Source organism: Carcharodon carcharias, chromosome 2 (genome assembly GCF_017639515.1).
Source record: "Carcharodon carcharias isolate sCarCar2 chromosome 2, sCarCar2.pri, whole genome shotgun sequence".
In the NCBI taxonomy this organism is placed as follows: Eukaryota; Metazoa; Chordata; class Chondrichthyes; order Lamniformes; family Lamnidae; genus Carcharodon; species Carcharodon carcharias.
This window is the reverse complement of record NC_054468.1, coordinates 154,590,258-154,616,301: the sequence shown is the minus strand read 5'-3', so window position 1 is coordinate 154,616,301 and position 26,044 is coordinate 154,590,258. Positions and strand designations below refer to the sequence as shown.

Below are 26,044 nucleotides of genomic sequence, written 5' to 3'. Positions count from 1 at the left end.
TACATTGGAATACTAGCATACAAATGCTTGGAACTTCTGTCTGAAATGTTTATCTCATTAGCGGAGGTGCTAAATTAGCAATAATTGCATTGATCATTGATAACTTAGATCCCATTGTATAATTCCATTACCCAGGTATATTATAAGGGAGTCTATAATTTTTAGTGCAACATCAGTTGTGATGAACTGTGCTCAGATAGAACTTGAAAGCAGCCATAAAATGTCATTAAAAGAATGTTTATGCTTGAAACTGCTGAAGGACACATTATAAAGGAGTACAATGCTTACTTTTTGGCATAGCAACACTGAGGGCTTTGGATTGAGGACCTTGTCCTCGCCGGTTTGCTGCTCGAATTTTGAAAATATAGCGCTCCCCGGGTTGCAGACCATCAACTACGGCAGTTGTAATGTCCCCAGTAAAAGTAATAGTCTTTGCTCCGAATGGTTTGAGAGCCGGGGTGTATGAAACAATGTATTCTGAAACAATTTGGCAGATGGTTGAAAGGAGACAACTGAAAATAACTCTGCTTTTCCACTTAAAGAACTGTATGGGAAGAATGAATCACAGGGTGCATTGCTAATGTTCACTGATTAGCAATGCACTAAACAACAACTGGAGTCTATTATAAAGATGAGATAATATTGAAACAGGGATACACTAACCCAGTCCATGAAATCCACAACTATCTAGATAGGCAAAATACTAAATAAACAAAAACTATTTTATTTAAAGAAATATTAACATGTGAGTACACAATTAGCTAGTATATATTGACAAGCTGGACTAAATTAAAACAATTACCTTACCTTTTGAAAAATAATGCAATGCTAAAGTAACATATTTAACTGACCATTCATGAAATAATTAACATATAATGTTTAGATCTTCAGTATAATACAGAATTAAAACAGATTTAAATGCAAATAAATTAATTTTTGAATGAAAAACAGTTATATTTAAAGAACATGATCTTTATCTTGCCAATTTGTTCTGCCACTTTTACCCTTCACTCCTTTCCTGAATGTTTTACTGGGTATGATCCTACAGGCAGCAGGCACCTACCAGTGCTTTTCCGAACTGGCCAATATTGACGTGCGAGTAATGATGGGGAATGTTAACACTATGGGAAGGCATCATAATTCAGCTTGGTGTTACCTTCACCTTACTGCAATACATGCAATTTGTTTTGAGGTAGTCAACAGTGATCAGAAGCAGGAACCCTATCAGATATACACCTTCCTAATTGAGGGGCCCCAAAATAACTAACTTCCCACTAATACCTCAGTTGGGATCTATTAACTGAAATAAGCCAGAAATCAAATCAGGAAGCTTTTTGTTCCATACGACTGACTAAAATAAGCTTTCTAGCCCCAGCCACGATAATTGAACTTTAAATTATAATCTGTCTTATGGATCACAGACACACTAAAAGCAGGGTTCTCAATCAATCAGTAAAAGGTGCACAAGGAGATAGGCGACAATGCCAGAGTGAGACAGAGACTGGGTGCTTAGCAACTTAGGTTCACGTGGTAAGTTCTGGGAAGTCCTGTTCAGGATTTAACTATAGTTTAAGAAGCAAGATCTGACATTGTATAACCTATAAGTAAGTTAGGTTAGCTTGTTAAAGAGAGAACCACATGGAGTGGCAGTTATCTGTCAATCATCTGAAAGCAGTTGTTTCAAGTGGTGTAATTACTATAGCAGGAAGCTAAACTCACTGGTGACTCCTCAGAGGGTCTGAAAAAGGGACAGGCTTTTCAAGCCACATAATCAGTAAGGGGCACATGAGGAGACCAATGATTATTCCGGAATAAAATAGAGACTTAGTGAGTAGCGAATTAGGTTCACGTGGGAATTAGGTGCACAGGGGAAAGAGGTGTGGTATACATAGAAATTATTCTAAGTTACTTAACTGATTAATTAAATTAAGTTAGTTAAATAATTTAAGTAACAACAGCAGGACTGGTGTTATGTTGCAGCTACAGAAGCCATTCAAGTGAGGGGAGCAAACAGGGATGTAGTGATAGTAGGGGACAGTATAGTGAGGGGGGATTGACGCTGTTGTCTGCAGCAAAGAGTGAGAGTCCAGATGGCTATGTTGCCTGCCCGGTGCCAGGGTTCAGGACATCTGCTCAGGGCTGGAGAGGAACTTATAGTGGGAGAGGGAAGATCCAGTTGTCATGGTCCATGAGGTACCAATGATATAAGCAGGACAAAGAAAGAGGTACTGCATAGTCAGTATGAGAAGCTAGGTACCAAATTAAGAAGCAGAACCTCAAAGGTAATAATCTCTGGATTATTACCTGAGCCACGTGCAAATTGGCATAGGGCAAATAAGATTAGAGGGGTGACTGTGTGGCTCAAAGACTGGTGTGGGAGAAGAGGGTTCTGGTTTGTGGGGCACTGGCACCAGTGCTGGGAAAATTGAGGGCTGTACCATTGGGATGGTCTACACTTAAACCGTGCTGGAACATGCGTTCTTGCAAATCGCATAACTAGGCCAGCAGAGATGGCTTTAAACTAAACAATGTGTGGGGGGGAGATGTTGGTGAGGGATCAAGCTTGAGTAGACGTGGAAATCCCAGGGATACCTACAAGGCAGAAGACCATAATAATAATATGGGAAATGAGGGTCATAGAACAGCAGGAAGGGACAGAGAGATAAAAGCTAAAAATACATCAATAGTCAAGACTAGATATTACAAAGATAATAAAAAGACAAAACCACATGAATGCGCATAGCATTCATAACAAAGTAAATGAATTGATAGCGCACATTGAAATCAATAATTATGAGCTGATAGCCATTATGGCAAAGTGGCTGTAAGATGACAAGGGTTGGGTCCTGAATATTGAAGGGTATATGATATTCAAGAAGAATAGGAAGTTAGGTAAAGGTGGAGGGGTAGCACTGTTGATCAAGGATGGCATTGGTGCAATTGTTATTGATGACCTTGGGTCAGGAGATCAGGTTGGAGAATCAATTTGGGTGGAGATGAGGAATAATAGGGGAAAGAAGTCATTAGTGGGGGTGTTCTACAGGGCCCCTAACAATAACCACAGTGTAGGACAAAGTATACAAGAAGAAATATTGGGTGCTTGAGATAAAGGGACGTCAATAACTGAAAAAATCAGATTGGCAGCAGTAGCTTGGATGAAGAGTTCATAGAATGCTTTCGAGATAGTTTTTATTGGAGCAGCATATTCTGGAACCAATCAGGGAGCAGGTTATATTAGATTTGGTATTGTGTAATGTGACAGGCTTAGTTAATGACCTCAGAGTGAAGGCGCCCCTAAGAAGCAGCAAGCACAATATGATTGAACATTACATCCTGTTTGAAACAGAGAAGAGTGGGTCTAAGACCAGAATTTTAAATTTAAATAAGGGCATGAAAGCTGAGCTAGCTGAAACAAACAGGGAAACTAGGTTAGGGGATGGATCAATAGAGAAGCAGTGGCAAACATTTAAGGGGATACTTCAGAACACTCAGAATAAGTATATTCCTACTATAAAGAAAAAAAATTAAGGGGAGGGTCCACTATCTGTGGTTAACCAAAGAAGTTAAGAAAAGCATCAAACTTGAGGAAAAAGCTTATAACTGCGCACAGATGAGTGGCAGATCAGATTGGTCAGTGTCTAAAGAACAGCAGAGAATGACTAAAAGGTTAATCAGGAGAAAGAAATTAGAGTGTGAGCAGAAGCTAGGTAGAAATGTAAAAATGGATTGCAAGAGTTTCTACAGGTATTTGAAAATGAAAAAAGTAAACTTAGTGTTGGTGCTTTATAGTCCGATAATGGGGAACTAATAGTAGATAATATGGAAATGGATATATGAAATGAACAAATATTTTGCTTCTGTGTTCACTACAGAGGATACAAAAAACATTCCAGCAATAGCTGTAAACCAGAAGGTGGAAGGGTGAGGGGAACTTGGTGAAATTACAATCACTGGTGAAGTGGTAATGAACGAACTGATGGAACTGTGGGCTGACAAATCTTCGGGTCCTGATGGACTTCATCCTAGGGTCTTAAAAGAGGTGGCTAGTGAGGTAGTAGATTCATTGGTTTTAATTTTCCAAAATTTGCTAGATTCTGGGAAGGTTCCATCAGACTGGAAAGTAGAAAATATAACCCCTCTAATCAAGAAGGGAGGGAGACAGAAAACAGGAAACTATAGTCCAGTTAACTTGACATTTGTCATGGGGAAGTTGCTAGAATCGATCATTAAGGAGGTCATTACTGGGCACTTAGAGAAACTCAAGGCAATCGGGAAGAGTCAGCATGGTTTTTCTGAAAGGGAAATCACGTTTAACCAATTTTATGGAGCTCTTTGAAGGAGTAACATAAAGGGGAGCCTGTAGACGCACTGGATTTCCAGAAGGCCTTTGATAAGGTGCCACATCAAAGTTCATTGCACAAAATAAAAGCTCATGGTGTAGGGGATAACGTATTAGCATGGATAGAAGATTGGCTGGCTAACAGCAAACATTGAGTATGCATAAATGGGAATTTTTCTGATTGGCAGGATGTGACCAGTGGAGTCCTGGAGAGGTCTGTGTTGGGGCCTCAACTTTTTACAATTTATATCAATGGCTTAGATGAGAGGAGTGATGGCATATTACTAAATTAGCAGATGACACACAGATAGGTAGGAAAGTATGTTGTGAAGAGGGCATAAGGAGGTTGCAGAGAGATATAGGTAGGTTGAGTGATTGGGGAAAAATCTGGCAGATGGGGTATAGTGTAGGAAAATGTGAAATTGTGTATTTTGGCAGGAAGAATAAAAAACCAGAATAATACTTAAACAGAGAATGGCTGCAGAATTCCAAGGTGCAAAGGGATCTAGATGTTCTAGTGCATGAGTCACAAAAAGTTAGTATGAAGGTACATCACATAATTAAGGCAGCTAATGGAATGTTATCCTTTATTATGAGAGGGATTGAACATGAAGTGTTCTTGAATTGAAGGATGTTATGCTTCAGTTACACAGAGCATTAGTGAGACCACACCTTGAATAGTGTACGTAGTTTTGGTCTCCTTATTTAAGGAAGGATGTAAATGTGTTGGAGGTGGTTCAAAAGAGATTTGCTAGATTGATACCTTGAATGAGCAGGTTGTCTTATGAGGAAAGGTTGGACAGACTGGGCTGGTTTCCACTGGAGTTTAGAAGAGTGAGGGGTGACTTGATTGGAGTATATAAGATCCTGAATGGTATTGACAACATGGACATGGAAAGGATGTTTCCTCTCGTGGGTGAGCTCAGAACTAGGGGGCACTGTTTTAAAGTTAGGACTGAGATGAGGAGAATTATTTTTTCTCTCAGAGGGTTGTGTAACTTTGGAACTCTCTGCCTCTAAAGGAGGTAGAGGCGGGGTCACTGAATATTTTTAAGGCAGAGGTAGATTGATTCGCTTGCCTAACAGGAATCTAAGGTTATCAGAGCTAGATGGGAATGTGGAATTCGAAAAAACAGATCAGCCATGGTCTTATTGAATAGCAGAGCAGGTTTGAGGGGCCAAATGGCCTACTTATGCTCCTATTTTGTATGTTCATACTTTGCTTCTGAGAGCCACACCCCCTCCCCCCACCCTATCATTGAACTATAGAAAAGTTATGTCACAGAAAGAGGCCACTCAGCCATTGTATCCTATAAAAATTCTATGGACCTGTAGCACAAATATTTTTAGGGTGTTAAAATTAGTAAAACTATTGAATACATTTATTATTTTTATTTTGCTTACTTCAAGTGAAACTTTTGCTTGGTGCTGAGCAATATGTCTGTTAAGACATGGAGGTATCTTAAACAAGCACATAGACATGTCATGCTAAATGTTCATCCTGGCTCTGTTATGCTTAATTTAGTAGACTCTTTCCAAGCTTTATAAGCTGTCTCCAAGATTGGGCCTCTGGGGCCAAGTGGCAGGTTCTGGTTCTTCGCAGCCTTAATGGGCCTGGGCTGGGGATTATAATGATATTGTGCTAGTGTCAATTGGTAATCAGGGGAAATTAAACACTGCACTGAATACTGTAATCTTTGAGGGTAGCCATTAATTTGACTTTAAAATACCTGCATGATGGAGACAAGGGGACAATAGCAAATCCCTTGAAATATTTGTGTGGATCCCAGATTGAGGATCCTTGCTCTAAATGACACGAGATGTTAGGATTTATTTCATAGTCAGGTGGTTCCTGTTATGAATAATATTTGCATCTCCAGGTATTTCAGGCTTATTTTCTGTGCACTGATTAGGGAATCAGTACTAACATCCCAGTAAATGATGGAACCAAAATTGGTACATTCCAGGCCTGGTGTGGAGTCTCACCTGACAGTGGGGCAGATTAGAGACCAGAGCATGGCTACTTAACCACTGGTCTCAATTCTTTAGTCTGCATTCATATCAAGAAACACTTCCGGACACAAGCCCATGGAAGCAAATAAAGGGACTTTTTGATAACTGGCAGTAGTATGCCGCCAATTTAAATAAGATAGTTTCCACCTCTTTCAGTACAACAGTTATGCAATGGGTTCTAAATTATGTCATGGATGCCAGTGTTCGCATGTTAATTTGTTTATCTGTTATTTAGTCTAACTGCTCAGATAAACGTTTTGCTATTGTTGACTCCGTATTTTAGTTTTCCGGGAAAAATTCATATTCAAAAATTTTCTTAAGAGATTGTTCAATTTTCCATTTGTGTGACTCTGAATATATTGGTTTAATGATGTTAAATTTTCCAGGAGCTTTAACATGTATAAGGGATGAACCTGTTTGGAATGGGTTTACAGCAATAGCTGCTCTCATTTCCATGGTGAGGATTCTATTTAATGTACTATTATAAAGATTCACTTTTCATCAGCTTGTAAAGCAGTAAAGAATACAATAATCTGGATATCGTTCCTGGATTTTAACAATGCTATTGTAAAATCTCTTACCTGTAACCTTTCCCTTGCTGTCATTAGGAGGGTCCCAGGATGCAGTCACTGCTACTCCTTTTTCACCTAATGGCTTCACCTCAAAGTTCTCAGGACTAGAAGTAGGAACTGCATTTGAAAGTCAGAATTAACTCAAAGAACAGGGCAGAAAATGTCTCACTCATTCTATTAAATTCAAGACGCTAAAAAACACTTGGATTCACAACTGTAATGTCATTTCAAACAAAATATATTCTGTGCTCAGAAACCCTCTAAATTGCAACCATGGTTAATACTTATTCCACTTTTATGATTTTCTATAGATCACCAACACCGAGCCATAAGCATGGGGAAAAATTGCTCCTTCTACCCCATTTATATTGCTCCATTAACTCTATACAAGGTTGTGAGTGCTTTTCTGGAGCTGTTTATTTATTTGATCCAGTGACAACTCAATACACAGATGCATCCAACTTAACACAAGTTTAAAGTGATGCCTTCTTAATTTCAAATCAAGAGAAATAATAATCTCAGTCTCACACTGTGTGTGTCTGGAAAACCTAACTTTATCAATTGATGTGATTGCACAGATTGGGAGGTCTGAAATATTTATTTCTGAGTCTATCTATTGCTATATTCATTTTATTTATATTTTAGTTTTTTCTGTAATTTTGTAATGTCTTGTGCCATGCAACTAGCTAAATATGTACAGTGACTTTGATGAATTTTAAAACGTACCGATTGCATTTCCACATTTCCTGTAGTCCATATTTCATGTGAGGCTATGCCTGGAATCCTAATTAATTCACAATAATTCCATTCAACTACTTTAAGCATTGACCCATTCCACCTCCAAAACAGGTGGAAGTCAAAAGCTTTATTATGATGCTGATAGTAGGACACCAGCTATGTAATCAGTCTCCAGATATGCCAATTCCCATAAATTAATTGCAAAAGTCTTGATCTCTGGGTAAAATTATGCTTCCTACAATTTCATGAGGGCTCCAAAATCTTGGGATTTTACTGCTTGCCTTTGTTGAAATATCAGGTGAGGCTGGTGAGAGACAGGAAGTTGGTGATGGCTATGCAACTGCAACTGTAAGGTGGAGGCCCAAGGAAGAAAGAGTATGGGCTGCTGTTAGTGGTGACAATGACTTCAGCTGTGGTGATACATCTTCAGGTCAGTGGATTGGGAGGGGTAGGAGAAGGTAAGGCTGGCTCCAGATTAGTGCCTGTATCTCTCTTGATATTGTATCTTCCTCAAGGTTTGTTCTCCTCCTCTTTTGATACCAGTGCTTGATTCAATGATGTGGTTCCATGAGTGCTGGGAGCCTTCTGGTAACTTGCCCAAGTGTCCATTCTTCATGCGTCAGCTACATTTATTTGTGATTGTCTACACTGAAGTGCATCATACCAAGCTGAATTTTAACTGATGTATTTGTGTTCCTGGTTTCCAGGAGTAACTGTATAAAACGCTGGTTAGGCCACATCTAGAGTATTGTGTGCAGTTCTGGAATCCACATTATAGGAAGGATGTGATTGCACTAGAGAGAGTGCAGAGGAGATTTACCAGGATGTTGCCTGGGCTGGAGAGTTTTAGTTATGAGGAGAGATTGGATAGATTGGGATTATTTTCCCTGGAGCAGAGGAGATTGAGGGGGGACATAATTGAGGTGTACAAAATTATGAGGGGCATAGATAGGGTAGACAGGAAGGAACTTTTCCTCTTGGTGGAAGGTTAAATAACCAGGGGGCATGGATTTAAGGTAAGGGGCAGGAGGTTTAGAGGGGATGTGAGGAAGAATGTTTTCACCTAGAGGGCGGAGGGAATGTGGAACTCACTGCCTGAAAGGGTGGTAGAGGCAGAAACCCTCATAACATTTAATAATTATTTGGATGTGCACTTGCAATGCCATGGCATACAAGGCTATGGGCCTAGTGCTGGAAAATGGGATTAGAATAGTTAGGTCCTTGTTTGACTGGCGCAGACTCGATGGGCCGAAGGGCCTTTTTCTGTGCTGTAGACCTCTATGACTAGGAGTTTATTGGAGAGTAAGCAGGAACAGAAATCCTGTCTTTTTCTCTCCTCACCCCAGATATTTTGAAGTCAACTGTAGTGCTCATACTGCTGCCTGACTAAGGTGACGAAGATCTGAGCTTGGGAACTGAAGAATCCTGCTTCAGACACCATGAAGTAGGCTTCATAGTCTAGAGTATGTCAACAGCAAGTCTTTATTAATAACTCTTAACTAAGTACATATTTACAGTAGAGCATACAGGTATGGAGCTGACTCCAGTCTAGGTCTTTACTCATCTCTAGATTGACCCTGGCTCTAGGTCATGTGCCTTCTTGTGGGTGGCACTATACTCCGTCCCACATTAAACCTTTATGTACCAGATCCTACTACCATACTTCCCCACAAGTCTTTATCCCATGGATATAGAGTTACCTTAGTTTACTTCCAATGTAGTTTACTTACATTGTTATAAGTCTCGTGCATTATCCTTATTGTTACAACCTTACTGTAATTCTAACATTATTGCTACTACAGTGTTAACATCAGCAACATTAACAACATTCTCACTAACTCCATCTCCTCCCTTCAAGTTAGAGGTTCAGGCAGTCTGGAGGCCTTATAACCCTTCCACATCTTGTTCGCTGTCCTGCTGGGATAATGGTAGGCTCTGGTGTTGCTTGTTCTTTTCGTTGGCTTGGAGGTTGGACTGGCATAAGGTACGGTTTCATCAGTTTCTTCCATTGCTTGATCTTAAACCATGCCTGGTTGGTCTGGTTGGCTTGACAGTGTAAGGCTGTTGTTATCCCTAATTGTTTATTGTGGGGTGGACGAAAATCGAATTTGTCTATTCTTTCTTTTCCATTTAGGCCATCTGGAAGCTCTCTGGGGCTGTGGAAGAGCATTCCTATGGGAAGGTGATGATTGAGTAGCACGCGCACCTCTGTTTTTTGTTGTTAATGGTGCACAACTGCTACCAAGGTCCAGCATTCCTTGTGATCTTGGCATGCTGGCTGGAATTTGCTATGTGTGCACAGTGGTTGGTGTGTCTACCAACTGAACCATCATCTTAATTAGAGGTAGAGGCTCCTCAGACTGTTGATCCTTCTCTGGTACCACTTCCACTAGAGGTGCTATGGTAATCTCATGTTCAGTTGGTTGGTCTGACCATTGAGGACTTTCCAGGACCTCGAATGACAATGGGCCAACCTGCTCCACAAAGCAAGAAGATGGATCGCAGGTGAAATCAAGTCTGAATACTCTTTAAGTGTTTGAAGGCTCAGTACAGTGCTGTCCTGGCCAGCTCATGACTGTGGTAGTCTTGACATCTTCAGCTGGCTGGAGGAGATTGAGGTGTATGCAGGCATCTCCACTCTAGAAGAGAGAAAGCTGATTGCAGACGACCTACATCAGCTCAAAGATTTGTTTATCATTGGTTCAGGGATCATACCCAAGATCGGGAGTTGGACTCCCTCTGCTCCATACAGTGGAGTATCTGGCGTTTGAATCCAAAGGTCTTCGAGCAATGGTTCTTTGTCTGACAGGACTGTTACGCTGACACCTAAATGTAATTTAAAATTGACTAGATGATCATTTACCAGGATGTCAGCATTCCCAACAGAAGAACCGCATTCTCTGATGTCCCATGAGAAGAATGGCTGTGCATCTTCTGGGCTTTCAGTCTCGATCTCGTGGATGACCTTTGGGTTATTTATGTGGTGCTGGGGTTATGACTTGCAGTTTGCCAAACAGTCCCTGTCTGTTGCACTGGAAGCTTTGGGCTGTACTCACAGGACACTGATCTTTCCTGTGACAGCACTGGCAAGGTCGCTCTGCTGGGTGATTCAGGGATTGCTTTCCCTGACTTGAGTGGTCCCAGCATTTTTGTGGCTTGATATGGTGGACTGAGAGTTGGTTTCTGCCCCATGAAGTGTTCTGTCCCCTTAGAGTGGTACTGTGTTGTTCACATAGTTCAGACAGTCAAAGTAGCTGGACTACCTTGTAAGACAGCCTCAAGCTTGCAGGTCTGCAGAGTTTTGTTTGAAGTTTAGAGAAATGCATATCTTAAGAATCAGCTCCTCCTAGGACTCCAATTGTGTGACTGACCAGAGCCATGGGTAAATCCCAGCAGAGCTGGAAGTGTGGAATAGCAATCCATTTGTGATGATTTTAAAAGCTTTAAGAGATTACAGGCTTCCGAGATGGCATTGCTGAACAAAGGATTGCTGGATTTTGACGGGCTTTTCAAAATGACAGCAGCATGCTTCTGCCTTAAGAAGGGGCTAAAATGGCAGTGGAGGTCGGCTGGCTGCCAACTTAATTCATTCAGCAGTGTTGCATTACGAGTTGGAGTTCTTGGAAAAGAACCATGGGCTTGCTGTTTCTAAACCTGGATGGCCGCAAGGTACCTGGAATGGACAAAATCAATTATTAATGATTTATTTTGCCAGGCTCGGGAGCCACATGTTGAGTCTCAGAGTCTGGGACTGGGTTTAACGATGAGTTGCTTTCAAAAGGCACTTCTGACTGAATGACTTAAGAGGTTTTCTCAGGACTAGCTGGCCTGGAATTTTTTTTTTAAATTCTCATCTTTGCAGGCTGCGAGCTCTGCTGCTGAAGATCTACCTCCCAGCAGGATGCAATGGAGCCTTCTGCTCGAGTAAAGCTTCTTCCTTTCTTGTTTGCTTCCAGTGCTTTCTGTCTCTGTAACTTTCTCCTTATTTTTTTTCTCTGGTAAGTTTTCTCAGCATCACTTGGGATTTAGGTTCAGTGCAGAATCCTCTGAAGGTGTCCTTTTTCTTAGTTTTTCAGCATTCTTGTGAGGATGAGGGTTTTAATCCCGATGCTGCAACCATGAAGAATCCTGCTTCAGCCACCATGAAGCGGGCTTCATAGCCTAGAGTATGTTAACAGCAAGTCTTTACTAAATACTCATAACAACATACATTTTTACAGTAGAGAGCACAGGTATGGAGCAGGCTCCAATCTAGGTCTTTACCCATCTCTAGACTGACCCTAACTCTGGATTATGTACCCTCTTACATCACTGTGTGGGCTGTACTATACTCAGTCCCACATTGATCCTTTATGTACCAGTCCCTACTACCACAGGAACTTCCTGATCAATATGTCCCAGCACTTCACCGTGCAGAGCATTTACAGCAAAGACAATCTTAATTTATGTGGAAGCTTGAATGTCAGAAAAATATCCTAACCAGGTGGGGATAGGGGTGGGGAAAGAAAAGCTAAAAGGAATGGGGTGGTAGACCACAAGCTCTCATGTGAGTTAGGAGAGATGACCAATAGTTTGTTTGAAAATATGAGGGAGAAGGTTTTTAAAAGTGAAGAAGTGGAAACATTTATGGAGGCAACTCCAGAAAATAACACATTATTAATGAGCCATCCAGGTTGTTTAGATAAATGCAGAGATCATAATATATAGGGGTTAGAAGTGCTCCAAATTGATGTCCATGTCCTGATTTGAAGTAGATAACTTTTACAAGAGATTATTCAGCTGTCCAGGCCAGGAAGGCCCTGAACTCTGTCTTTGAATCAGTGCTCGGTTTTCTGGGTCTAGCTGGGCAATGCAAGGGGCCCCATATGACCTCATTTTCTAATGAGCTATGGAGAAGAAAAGGTCACACAGAGTTTCTGCTCTTGAATTCTGCTTAGTGATTTCTATTTGGAAGTGTGGACCGTTACGAGTTTGTGTGCACATTGGGTAAAAACAAGATTGTGCACATCTCTGATGCCCTTCATGGTTGAACAGAATCATAGAATTTTTATAGCACATAACAGGGCATTTGGCCCATTGAGTCCATTCTAGCTCCCAGGAAGAGCATCTCAGCTAGTCCCACACACTCACCATTTCTATGTAACCCTGCAATTTTTTTTATCTTCATGTGCTTATCAGGTTTTTTTTTAAAAGCCACCATTGAATCTGCCTCCAACATATCCATAGGCACTGCATCTCCAATCCTAAACAGTTTTATGCAGCGAGTAATTTGTCATGTCATCTTTTGCTGTTTTACTAATCATGTTAAACCTGTGCACTCTGGTTCTTGATCCCTCTGTCAAAGGGAAGAGGTTCTCTCTGTTGTCTAGACCCCTCAAGATTTTGAGCACCACTCAAACTTCTCTTCTCTATGGAAAACAACTAAAGCTTCTCCAATCTATCCACCTAACTATCCCTCCTGCCTTGAACCATTCTTGTAAATCTTTTCTGCACCCTCTCTCTGAAGCTTTTACATCCTTCCAAAAGTGTGGTGCCCAGAGTTGGACATAATTCTCCAGTTGAGGCTGAACCAGTATTTCATAGCTTCCTTGCTTTTGTACTTAATGTCTGTATTTATGTTTAGGATCCCAAATATCTTTTTATCACTTTTTCAATGTGCCATGCTATCTTCAATGATTTGCGTACATGTACCCAGGTCGGTGTGTTCTGGAACCCCCTTTAGAATTATACTCTCCATTTTGTATTGCCTCTCCTCAATCCTCCTGCCAAAATTTATCATTCACATTTCTGGGTATTGACTTCATCTGCCATATGTCTGCCCATTGCACTAGCCTATGTCCTCTTGAAGTCTATCACAATTCTCCTCACAATCCACAATACTTGCAAGGTTGTGTCATCTGCAGATTTTGAAACAGTGCCATATACACCCAAGTCTGGCCCTAATACCGACCCCTGGGAATGCTATCAGATTCTTTCCTCCAGTCTGGAAAAAAAAGCTTTCCCACTACACACTGTTCCTTGCCATTCAGTCAATTTTGTATCCCTGCCAGCATTGACCCTTTTATTTCATGGACTTCAACTTCGCTGACAAGTGTTAGGTCAATAAGACATGAAAAGAAATCCAAAACTATATATATATATATAAAAACTTTATTGTTTTTTTTTGTTATTCTTAAAATGGACTTTATGCTGAACCAGAAAGATAGCTGCTACAAGTCACATAATCAGCACTTTGTTCTGGAAACTACCAAGAGAAGTTACAAGGACAAAAGAATCCTCATCATTGTGGAATCTCACACCCAAATGTAATGACATTATAATCACGAAACCAGGGGAGTTGCAGATCAAAACTCGTTATTCCTGTAGAGTTTTTAAGAGACTCATCTCATACCTGGGACTACCCAGATCCATTTCAAAAGGGGACCATTGAGGGAACAATGAATGTCATTAGCACCTTGATAAGCATACCACTCTAGCAGAGTCAGAGGGTCCGCCTAAATAATGGCTTCCCAACACAAGAACCTCAATATGGATAGTAACTCTTTCAAAAGCTAATGGCTGAAGCGTTAACAGTCCTGAAACCAAAGCCAATCGCAGACAGTAGATAAACATCCCTTTTGACATCATTGTGGAGAAAGGTCACATGACTTGAGTGACCATTTTGAAATCTCTATATTCCTTTGAGAACTGAGAAACCCTTAGTTTAACACCAAGTAGAAAGGACCCCAACAAGCAGCCAGTTACCATCTCTCAGCTCTTCAAAGTCTGTTTGATTTTAAAAGTCTCTGATCATCGCCTGTTAAATAGTCTATGCACAGAAACTCCATTGTGCTGCATCATCATTTGTTTCAAGGACTCTCATATTGTTGTCTCCAACCAGAAACTCATCTATACTGAATTCTGCCATGGAGGAAACACAACTGGACTTTGACTTCTCTGACTCTGGAAATCATGTGAACTAATATTCATCTCTGTGGTTCTCTTACTGTTGTTGCCCATAGCTATAAATCATCTTCTTTCCTATTATGTGTGCATGTGAACATGGTTGTGAACACTCACTCTCACCAAACTGGAGGAACAGCACCTCATCTTCCGACTAGGCACTTTACAACCTTCCAGACTGAATATTGAATTCAACAACTTTAGATTTTGAACTCCCTCCTCCATCCCCACCCCCTTTCCATTTCTTCCCCCTTCCTTTTGTTTTTTTCAATAATTTATATAGATTTTTCTTTTCCCACCTATTTCCATTATTTTTAAATCTATATCTTTTATGCCCTGTTAGTCTTTCCACCCCACCCCCACTAGAGCTGTAGCTTGAGTGTCCTGCCATCCATTCTTAATTAGCACATTCGTTTAGATAATATCACCACCTTCAACACCTCTGTGTTCTTTTGTCTGTGACATCTTTTGATTATCTGCTCCTATCACTGCTTGCTTGTCCCTACAACCACACCCCCCCCCACTTCTCTCCCCCCACCCCCCACCTTAAACCAGCTTACATTTCACCCATCTCCTAATATTCACTCAGTTCTGTTGAAGGGTCATGAGGACTCGAAACGTCAACTCTTTCCTTCTCTGCCGATGCTGCCAGACCTGTTGAGTTTTTCCAGGTAATTCTGTTTTTGTTTTGGATTTCCAGCATCCGCAGTTTTTTGTTTTTATTTCACTCTCACCATGTTTGAACGTGAATAAGCTAACCCAAGTCAACCATGACACGTGTTTGCTGTGTGTTATTTTTAAATTGGACCACAAAAACTGAGGGTCTGGGGAAAAACACCACAGCCTACTTTAAAAATAACTCAAAAAATTCTCTGCTTATGGTGAGACAGGGAAAGAAGACAAAGAAGTTCAGTTCCTCTCTTTCTTACCTGTAACACAGGGCTATTAAATGGAAATTTATCGAATGCCTTTAGGAAGTCCACATCAACGACATTACCCTCTTCAACCTTTGTTCCCTCATCAAAAAATTCCATTAAGTTAGTTAAATACAATTTACCTTTAACAAATCTATGCTGGCTTTCCTTAATTAATCCACGCTTGTCCCAGTGACTACTAGTTTTGTTCTGGAATATCATTCTTCACAACCGTAATTAAACTCCCCACCACCAAGGTTAAACTGACTAGCTTGTAGTTGCTTGGTTTGTCCTTGCACCATTTTTTGAACAAAGGTGTAATACTCGAAATTCTCCAGCCCTCTTGCACTTGTCTTATATCCGAGGAGGATTGGAGGATTATGGCTAATGCCTCTGCAATTTTAACCCTTACTTCCCTCAGCACCCTCAGATGCACCCCATTCAGTCCTGGTGACCTATCAACTTAAGTACAGCCAGCCTATCTAATACCTTCTCTTTATTAACTTTAACCAATCCTCTACCTCAAATATTTCCTCCTTCACTATAACCATGGCAGCATCTTCTACCTTGGTAAAGACAAAGGCAAAGTACTCGTTTAGTACCTTAGTGATGTCCCCTGCCTCCATGCATAGATCCCCTTTTGGTCCCTAATTCACCCTACCCCTCCTCTTACCAACCTTTTGCTATTTCTGTCTACAGAAGATTTTTTTATTTCCTTGTACATTAGTTGTCAGTCTTTTCTCATACTCTTCCTTTGCTTCTCTTATTTTGTGCTTCACTGTGCCTCTGAATTTTCTATAGTTGGCCTGGTTCTCAAATGTATTATCAACCTGACATCTTTCCTACGCCCTCTACTTCTGCTTCATCTTAATTTATATTTCTTTTGTCACTTAAAGAACTCTGGTTTGATTACTCTGGCTTTCCTGCTTGTGGGAATGTAGCTCAACTATACCTAAGCCATCTCCTCTTTAAAGGCAGCCCATTTGTCATTATAATTTTACCTGCTAATCTTTCATTCCAATTTACCCTGAACAGTCCATTCTCAACCTAAATTAATCCTCCTCTAATTAAGTAATTTACTCTAGATTGCTCCTTGTCTTTTTTCATACCTAATTTCAAACTTATGATACTATGATCACTGTTTGCTAAGTATTTTCCTACTGATATTTGATCCACATAATTTTCCGGAACTAGATCCAGCAATGCCCTATTCATTTTGGATTGGAAACATACTGATCCAGAAAATTCTCCTGAAAACAGTTCAGGGATACATCCACCTCTCTATCCCTTACACATAATTATTCTAATATAGACTGAAATAATAGAAGTCCCCCATTATCACAATTCTATAGTTCTTACTCCTGTATGTAATTTCCAAGAGATTTGAACATACATACATATGAACATACAAATTAGAAGCAGGAGTAGGCCACTCGGCCCCTTGAGTCTACTCTGCCATTCAATAAGACCTTGGCCGATCTGATCGTATTCTCAACCCTACATTCCTGCCTACCCCAGATTACCTTTCACCCTCTTTTTAAACAAGAATCTATCTAGCTCTGCCTTAAAAATATTCAAAGACACTGCTTTCACTGCCTTTTGAGGAAGAGAGTTCTAAAGACTCTCAATCCTCAGAGAAAAATGTCTCCTCATCTCTGTCTTAAATGAGCAACCCCTTATTTTTAAACAGTGTCTCCTAGTTCTAGATTCGCCCACCAGAGGAAACATCCGCTTCACATCCACCCTGTCAAGACCCCTCAGGATCTTAAAGGTTTCAGTCAAGTCACCTCTTATCTTCTAAACTCCAGCGGATACAAGCCTAACCTGCCCAGCCTTTCCTCATAAGACAGTCCACCCATTCCTGGTATTAGTTTAGTAAACCTTCTCTGAACTGCTTCTAACGCATTTACATCTTTCTTTAAATAAGGAGACCAGTTCTGTACACAATACTCCAGATGTGATCTCACCAATGCCCTCTACAACTGAAGCATATTCTCCCTACTTTTGTAATCAATTTCCCTCACAATAAATGATAACATTCTATTAGTTTTCCTAATTCCCTGCTGTACCTGCATACAAACCTTTTGTGGTTCATGTACTGAAACACCCAGATCCCTCAATCTCAGGCTCCTCAATCTCTCACCATTTAGATAAGAAGCTACTTTTTTTATTCTTCCTGCCAAAATGAACAATTTCACACCTGCCCACATTGTACTCCATTTGCCAAATCTTTGCCCACTCACTTAACTCATTTATGTCACTTTGTATCCTCCATACATCCTCTTCACCATTTGCTTTCCTACCTAACTTTGTGTCGCTAGAAAATTTAGCCACCATTCCTTCGGTCCCTTCGTCCACATCATTTATATAAATTGTAAAAAGTTGAGGCCCCAGCACTGATCCCTGTGGCACACCACTCATCAAATCCTGCCAACCAGAGAAATACTTTTTCCTTTACAGTAACTTAATGACTCTTTTGAGTCAAAAGCAAATAAACTAAATTAACAAATCCGGGAACAAACTAAAAAGCAGCCCCTGAAAAGGAAACTGCAACAACAAAAAACAAAATTTAAAGGAAATTTACCAATATTAAAATCAACATGTGATTAAGGGGTTCGATAAAGCACCCCAGCCCCTGCGGTGCCCACCAGGGACACCCGGTCGGGAATGTAGCTGCGGAAGAGGGGCAAACAATTGGGTTGGACAACCGCCCTCGATCGCCCGCTGTCTGGACCTGTTAATGGCCAACTTGGCCAGGCCCAGCAGCAGGTTCACAAGGAGGTCCTACTCCCTCCACATCCCTTTCTGCACCAGGTGCCTGCAGGTCAAGAGCATGGGACTGAAGTGCAAGCAAAACAGAAGCAAAAGATTTTTCAAGTAACTAAAAAGTGGGTGCAGCCTACAACAACCCATATAAGTGTGGTCCACGGACTCCAGAAGGCCGCAAAAGACACAGGTACCTTGGAAGTACATGAACTGACACATCCTACAGTTATATAGGACTGCTGCATGCAACACCCTCCAAACCAGGTTCCCGATGTAAAGGGGGAGGACTCCCGTGTAGAGAACCCTCACTGGGGACCTCTGCCACCAGGCAGCAACAAGCAGGCGAGGCCAGGGAAGTGGAGGGTGTGCAGCAGCAGCCCACACAGGAAACACCCCTCCCCCCGTGCTGCGCTAAATCACAGAGGGAATTTCTGCTAGGCGACTCAGGCTGCAGGATACCAGCTCCTGAGGGAGGGTTTGGGATTTAGTGCCAATGTGGAATTCCGTCCGAACAGGGGTACGCTCAGACAGAAGACCATCGTGCACCTGCGCGCAACCTCAAGACCCAGTATGACGTCGGGGCGGAGCAGGACTGTCCTAAGGTCTTGAATGGCGTTGGCCATGAGCCGGACATCTGCTGATGCACAATGCGCCAACTCCTGTGGAATCATCCAGCCCACTCGTCCGCCACCCAGCACATTTCCCCATCCTGGTCACCCCAGCAGCCCATGCCCTGCTCTCTGCCAGCCAACGAAAATAGCAGAGGTGTGGATTCCTGAGCAGCGGCTCTCTGATGATAGCCGCTACTCCTGATGGCAGAGAGCTGCATCGCAAGGCGACCATGTTTCAGAATTTCATCAGCTCCTGGTAAAAGATGGGCAACGCCTGCAAGGAGCCACAAAGGCCCCTCAGGTCTATAAACAGGAGCTGCATGTCATAATTCAGGCCGTGCACTTAGTGGAAGAAATGCGTTGCCAGGGCATAACATCTGGAGGGGGCTCGACGTAAAGGTATCACTGCAGGGCCTGAAGGTGGAAAGTTGCCAACTGGGTGCGTAGGCACACCAGTGCCTGACCTCCCCCCCCAGCCTACCCACCCCACGCAGGAGATTCAGAACCTCAGCAGCGGCCCAGTGCAGCCCTTTGTCCCAAAAGAAGCCGATGAGCATTCTCTGGACTTTTGTGACAAAATCCGGGGGAGGGGTCAAAGTGACCAGCCAGTACCACAACATGGTGGCAATCAGCTGGTTAATGACCAGCACTAGGCCCCAGTAAGGCAGCACTCGGAGCAGTCCTGTCCAGCACCACAGGCGAGTGGTGACTTTGGCCTCCAGTTCCTGCCAGTTCGCCAGCCAGGATTCCTCAGCAGGACAGAGGTGGACCCCCAGGTAGGGGAGACTGGTCCTGCTCCAGGTGAAAGGCCTGAGCTCCTCGAGTAGGGGATCCATCTGCCACTGACCAACCAGGAGTCCAGAACACTTGCCCCAGTTGATCCTGGCAGAGGATGTGGCAGAGTAGACCTCCTGGCACTCGCGCATCCACTGCAGGTCAACCAAGTCGGTGAACATGAGCAGCATGTCATCAGCATAAGCCAAGAGGACCACCCCGATGCCCGGTCCGCGCAACACCAATCCTGACAACCTCCTCCGCAAGAGGCACAGGAAAGTCTCCATGCAGTTAGAATACAATTGGCCAGACATGGGCAGCCGTAAAGCACTCCTCTCCCAAGCTGAAGGGACCCATTAACTTTCACTAGACACTTTGCGGCAGTGTACAGGAGTCAGATCCAGACGATGACTTAATGTTGTAGTTGCATACCTGAAAATTGCAACTTTAAATGAAGTAACATTAAGCAAATCAGATCTTTTCATCTCAACTAATGTCAAAACTGTAGTTAGGTTCTGTATCACCTTTCTCATCAGAAAAGAAGCATTAAAACATTCTGGTGGCAGCAAGCGGGAAATCAAGGTGGCGAGTGGGAAATGGAGGCAGTGGGCAAGGCAATGAGCCAGAGAGGTGATGAGCGGGAGGGAGGCAGCAAGCAGTGTGGTGAACGGGAGCGTGGTCATGAGCAGGAACTTTTTGTGACGAGCAGAAGCAAGGCTGCTTTGGTGGGGAGGCGGTGAACTGGTGAGTGGCAGTGAGCGGGAGGAAGGCGGGGAGTGGGAGGGAGGCAGCAAGCAGCAGAATGGCTGTAAGCAGCAAGATTGGGCGGCGAGCAAGCATGACTGCTCCAAAATGGCACCGATCTGGTCAGTAGGTGCAGTTTTGGCCCTGGCGCAAAATAATACTAAAACAGAAATCCCAATACTTTGTTTATGCTTCCCAATGTTACTACTTGGCTTCTGCCTCACTGCTAAGTTAGTTTAAACCCTTCCCAACAGCACTAGCAAACCACCCATGAGCAAATTGGTTGTAGCCCTGTTGAGGTGTAACCCTTCTAGCCTGCACAGATCCCACTGTCCCTCTGAACAGATCTAGTTTAATAATTTAATAAAATGCTAAGTTACATTTCCCCACCTCTGAGTTTGATTCGTTTCCATGCTTACAAAGTAAAAATAACACTGCAATACTCAACAATTAATCTCTACCTGCATTCCTATGAGGTCACCTCAATTTTTTTTTTGTTCATTTAGGGTTTGAGAATCTGAGATGCTCTGGACACTGCCACTGTGCTCTGTTTTTGTATCATCAATCCTCTCCCATGATGCTTTGTTCTCTCAATAGCTGACTGGAGGGTTATTTGAATGAGATACTAGTTGAAGTGTTGTCCCAGCAAAAGCCAGTGTCTAAAATTAGAGGGGCAGGCAGGAAAAAGGGAAATGGAAGGATAATATTTTATTAGGGTTATGGCGAAGGAACAGAAATGTGGATGAATAGATCTGCTGAGGAGCACAATAGGCTTAATGGGCTCCTTTTTCTGTATCATTTTACTGTGGCAAGAGAGCTGAGCCTTTTTTAAAACATGCGGAGATCACAGGCAGGATTTTTTAAACCAGTTTCTTCTAAAGCATTTTCAAATGTAGTAAAATGGTGTTTTTAAGAGCTCTGATCTGTTAAAGCTAAATAAGCTTATAATGTTTATAAAACAACTGCCAATCCATATTGGTTCATGTTTGGAAAAAATAGCAACTCATAACTTTTATAGCAAATCTCTTGACCTTTAAGAGTATGTCTCTTGATTTATGAGACAGTGGGATAGGCATTACTGAGTCTCGTGGCTACAAAGAATTTTAGCAATGCATTGTAGCAGTAGTATCTCTCTACTGGGCTCTCTCAATACTTTAATGCCTCACAGAAATGACAATCCATTAGAAAATTATAATCAAAACACATATGCAGAAAAAACCTCTCAAGTCCCACATAATTTCTGAGATTTGTCAGCACGTCCAGTATATATAACAGCATAGCCATATCTATACAACTTAACATGAATAGGCATGTACAGAGCTTTGTCACTCATGGGCTGTACAAGTAAGACATTCAAAAGCCAATAAGTATCAGAATTAACAACAAAGGATGATGACAGATCTATCGCCCTACTGAAAATGGAAACAATTAATCACACAGTCTTTAAGTAATGGTTGCAAGGTTATTTAATGCAAAACAAAATCAAGTCTATTCAGAACGAGCAACACCAGTGAATTCAATCCCTCTAATGTATTTGAACTACAGTCTATTCCTGATAACTCAAAGCTGCTTAATTTGAATTACCACAAAATCTAAATCTTTTAACATGAAAGATAACTTGGAACTATCAGCAGCAGATTGTACAGATAATTGCAGTTTGAGCAGAGTGTTATATTTGGAGTGACCTTTCAGTACTGAGCATTAAAAACATACCAGACTCTGGTGTTCTTTGGAAAACTGAAACACTCCATTTGCCATCTCTGTCTCCTTGTGAAGCACGAACAGCAAATTCGTATATGGAATCTGGTGTGAGCTGGTCAATCAGAACTCGCCTGTATGTCTTAGATATTTTATATTCCCATTTGGCTGATTCGCCTTTCTCTCTGTATCTAACAGTGTAATATCTGAAAGGTTAAGAAGAGCATATAAATGAAAACATTAGCCTTGCATGAAATTTTTACAGTTTTGAATCATCACTAACAGAAAATCCATGGTGGATTCAGAAAGAAACATGGCAGGTTTAAAAACAATCCACCAGTCCAGCATTGCAAGCCAACTGGAATATTTGATTCCTCCATCTTTGAACTGTTATTTGTATTGTTTTGATGCCACATGGCAATTTCCAATCAAGAATATGACTACTACTAAGGCACCTGATGTTGCTTCTCTTGAGCCAGCTGATGATTCAAAGTACGTTCAGCACATGCTGGTAAAAAAGCAATTTATTTGTTCCACACTTACCCAGATCACACAGCTGGACCATGAACCCACAATTTATGGAATCTCTGTCAACCCTAGGCCATAAAGCTTATACTTTCAATTGGTATTATTTTACTATCACTGGCACAATAATACCAATAGGTTAATATGGGCTTAAAATGCAAGAGCTTGGACCAGCAAAATGATGAGCTTTGCATTGCCACAACATCATAAAGGTTTCAACAATGTAATTCAATGATATATACCTCTACGCCAAGTCCCTGAAAAGCGCAATAGATGGGAAAGATTTCCATGATATTACTAACACAATGGCAAATTACCCTAACCTTCTATAGATAATTAGGAAAACATATTCAGTATACTGTCACCAGGTTAGGACAAGTGAATCAACTCAGCTCTTTGTCTCATTCCTATGTTGGTTATAACAGAGTTTGAATTTAAAAGGGAGCTGATATTGCCAGTTTAATATATATTTAACTGTGTATAGCTTGGTGCAGGAAATGAGCCAGCCAGGTTCCTTATGTTAACAAGTAAGGAATAAGTTTTAGTAATAGAACTCAATCAGGTAAAGATACAGAAATTATAAACAAAGGGTGTAAAATGTACATGTGTCCAACTGCCCACTAATGCAAAAACAACACACACATAAGCCCCCCCAAAGCATGCAAAAAAACTGCAGACTATCAGATCTAAAAACACTTGGCCAAGTAACAAGTCAGGAAAAAATATTCACGATGGCATAAAAATTAATATTTTATACAATACAACTTCATAACAACATTGCAAAATTTTGAGTTTAGAGCGAATGACAAGGATTATTCTAAGGCTCACAGCTCTGAGTTGTGAAGTGAGCTTCACAGAAAACTGAATGAAGAGAGCTAAAGATGCATATAAAATTTAAAAGTACCAAGTCACTTTTCAAAAAAGATGAAAATATGGGTAATCTCATCTAAAAATTAGTACCTTTAAGGATAGACAATGAAGATCCTTTTAAGACTAGGATTGATAACAATTTAGAAGGAATTAAATATTATAAGAACCATGGAAATATTATTCCAAGTGCAGTAATTAGTTAAGATAAATGTTGAATGATTTAAGGTTAAATGGATATTTTGTGGCTTCACATGATCGATTTTTGGCTGTGTGAAACAGAATCCAGAAATTTTACAGCACAGAAGGAGGGCATTTGGCCAATATGTCTGCACCAGCTCTTGGAATAAGCAATTCACTTAGTGCCAATCTCCTGCCTTCTCCCTGTAACCCTGCACACTCTTCCTTTTCAGATAACAGTCTAATTCAATTTTCAATGCTTCGATTTAACCTGTGCCTCCACCACAATCTCAGGCAATGCATTCCAGGCCTTATTAACTACTTCAACACAAAAACAGAATTACCTAGAAAAACTCAGCAGGTCTGGCAGCATCGGCGGAGAAGAAAAGAGTTGACGTTTCGAGTCCTCATGACCCTTCAGCAGAATTGCTCCGTGAAAAAGTTCTCTCTCACATCACTTTTCCTTCTTTTGCCAATTACTTTAAATCTGTGCCCTCCTGTTCTTGATACTTTTACAAGTAGGAACAGTTTCTCCCTATCTACTCTGTCCAGACCCCTCATGATTTTGAATACCTCTATCAAATTACTTCTCAGCCTCCTTTTATCCAATGAACAGTCCCAACTTTACCAATCTTTATAACTGAAGTTCCACATCCCTGGAACCATTCTCATGAATCTTTTCTGCACTCTAACACCTTCACATCATTCCTAAAGTGCAGCGTCCAGAATTGGATGCAATACTCCAGATGAGGCCGAACTAGTATCTTTCCAAGTTCAACATAACCTCTTTGCTCTTGTACTCTATGCTCCTATTAATAAAGCCAAGGATACTATAAGCTTTATTAACCCCTCTCTCAACCTGTCCTGCCACCTTCAATGACTTATGCACATATATACCTGGATCCCTCTGCTCCTGCAGTCCCTTTCAAATTGCATTCTTTACTTTATATTGTCTCTCCATGTTCTTCCTACCAAAATGAATCATTTTGAGGCTTTACACTATCCTCCTCACAATTCACAATGCTTCCAAGTTTCATATCATCCGTAAATTTTGAAATTGTGCCCTGTATACCAAGGTCTAGGTCATATATATCACGACAAGCAAGGGCCCCAATACTGACCCTGAGGAACTCCACAATAAACCTTCCTCCAGCCCAAAAATCATGCCATAACCACTACTCGGTTTCCAGCTGTCATTCAGCCAATTTTGTATCCATGTTGCTAATGTTCCTTTTATTCCACTAGCTAAAACATTGCTCACAAGCCAGCTTTTCCTAAAAAGGGGAAACTAAATGGATAGCTAAAGCTAATTAAGGATGGCCTAATGTTAATAGTATAGAATTGCCGACTCAAGTGCTCTTGTTTCAAATTCCACCATGGCAAGTTTTGGAATTGATTTTTTTTAAACTTGGTTCCAGGATGTGGGCAGTGGTAGCAAGTTTCTCCTTAGTTATTCTAAGAAGGTGATGGTGGGCTGTATCTTTGAACCATTGTAATCCTTTTCTGAATACTGTTAAGCCAGAATTCTGGAATTATAGGGGAGAATTTACTCCCTGTCAGGCAAGCCGGTTAAGACCGGACACAGAGCCAATCACCGCCCGTGATCAGCTCTGTGCCGCCATTTTACGTGGGCGGGCCAGTTAAGGCCCACCCAACTTGACGTACAGCTGGTAGCGCTCAGCGCTACCTGTGCGGGTGGGGGGGGGGGAAAGAGGGAGAGTCGAAGCCTGTGCGCAAAAGAGCACAGAAATCTCCTTGAGGCACGGAGCTGCCTCAGGGAGATTAAGTTCATGTTGGAATATTTAAATAAAGAAAGGTAAAAATTATTTAGACATGTCCCCTTATGTGACAGTGCCGCATGAGTTGGGACATGTTTACGAAATGTGAATAAATTTATTTATTTAATAAAACCTTCAGGAAACCTCATCCTGGCCATGGATGAGGTTTCCTGAAAAACGCGAAGGCCGCTTGGGCTCTTTGCCTGCCTGCCAACTTTAAGGTTGGACGGACAGCATTGACGTTACGTTAATTGGTTTTTTATTGGCCTTAACATGCCTTTGACAGTTCAGCGGGCATGCAGCCGCCTCCGGTGCGTGCCTGCTGAAAAAAAGATCTGAATGACGCGTGGTGACATCAGGACGCATGCCAGATGTCATCGTATGTCATTTTTACGTGTTGGCATGCGGGGCCTGCCACAGAATCAGCCATATAATCGTGGTGCCATAGAATCATTACAGCACAGAAGACCCATCGTGTCGGTGCTCACCCTCCATACTGCCACTCCCCCACCCCCTCCCTACATCCCTCTTTTTCAGATATTTAGAAAATTTAGAAAAAATTATGGCCCAGTAGGAGGCCACA

The 26,044-nt window shown here is 41.6% G+C and overlaps 1 protein-coding gene across 2 annotated transcripts in view; it reads right to left on the bottom strand.

Annotated features, from left to right (window-relative positions):
- Positions 1-26,044, bottom strand: part of fndc1 (fibronectin type III domain containing 1) — a 286,089-nt gene that overhangs the window by 111,470 nt on the left and 148,575 nt on the right. For both annotated transcript variants that reach the window (XM_041182867.1, XM_041182868.1), the window contains 3 exons: positions 22,127-22,317; positions 6,934-7,041; positions 289-477 (listed from right to left, as the gene is read on the bottom strand). In XM_041182867.1, the coding sequence (XP_041038801.1) occupies positions 289-477; positions 6,934-7,041; positions 22,127-22,317 (488 nt within the window). The remainder of the gene's footprint in view (positions 1-288; positions 478-6,933; positions 7,042-22,126; positions 22,318-26,044) is intronic.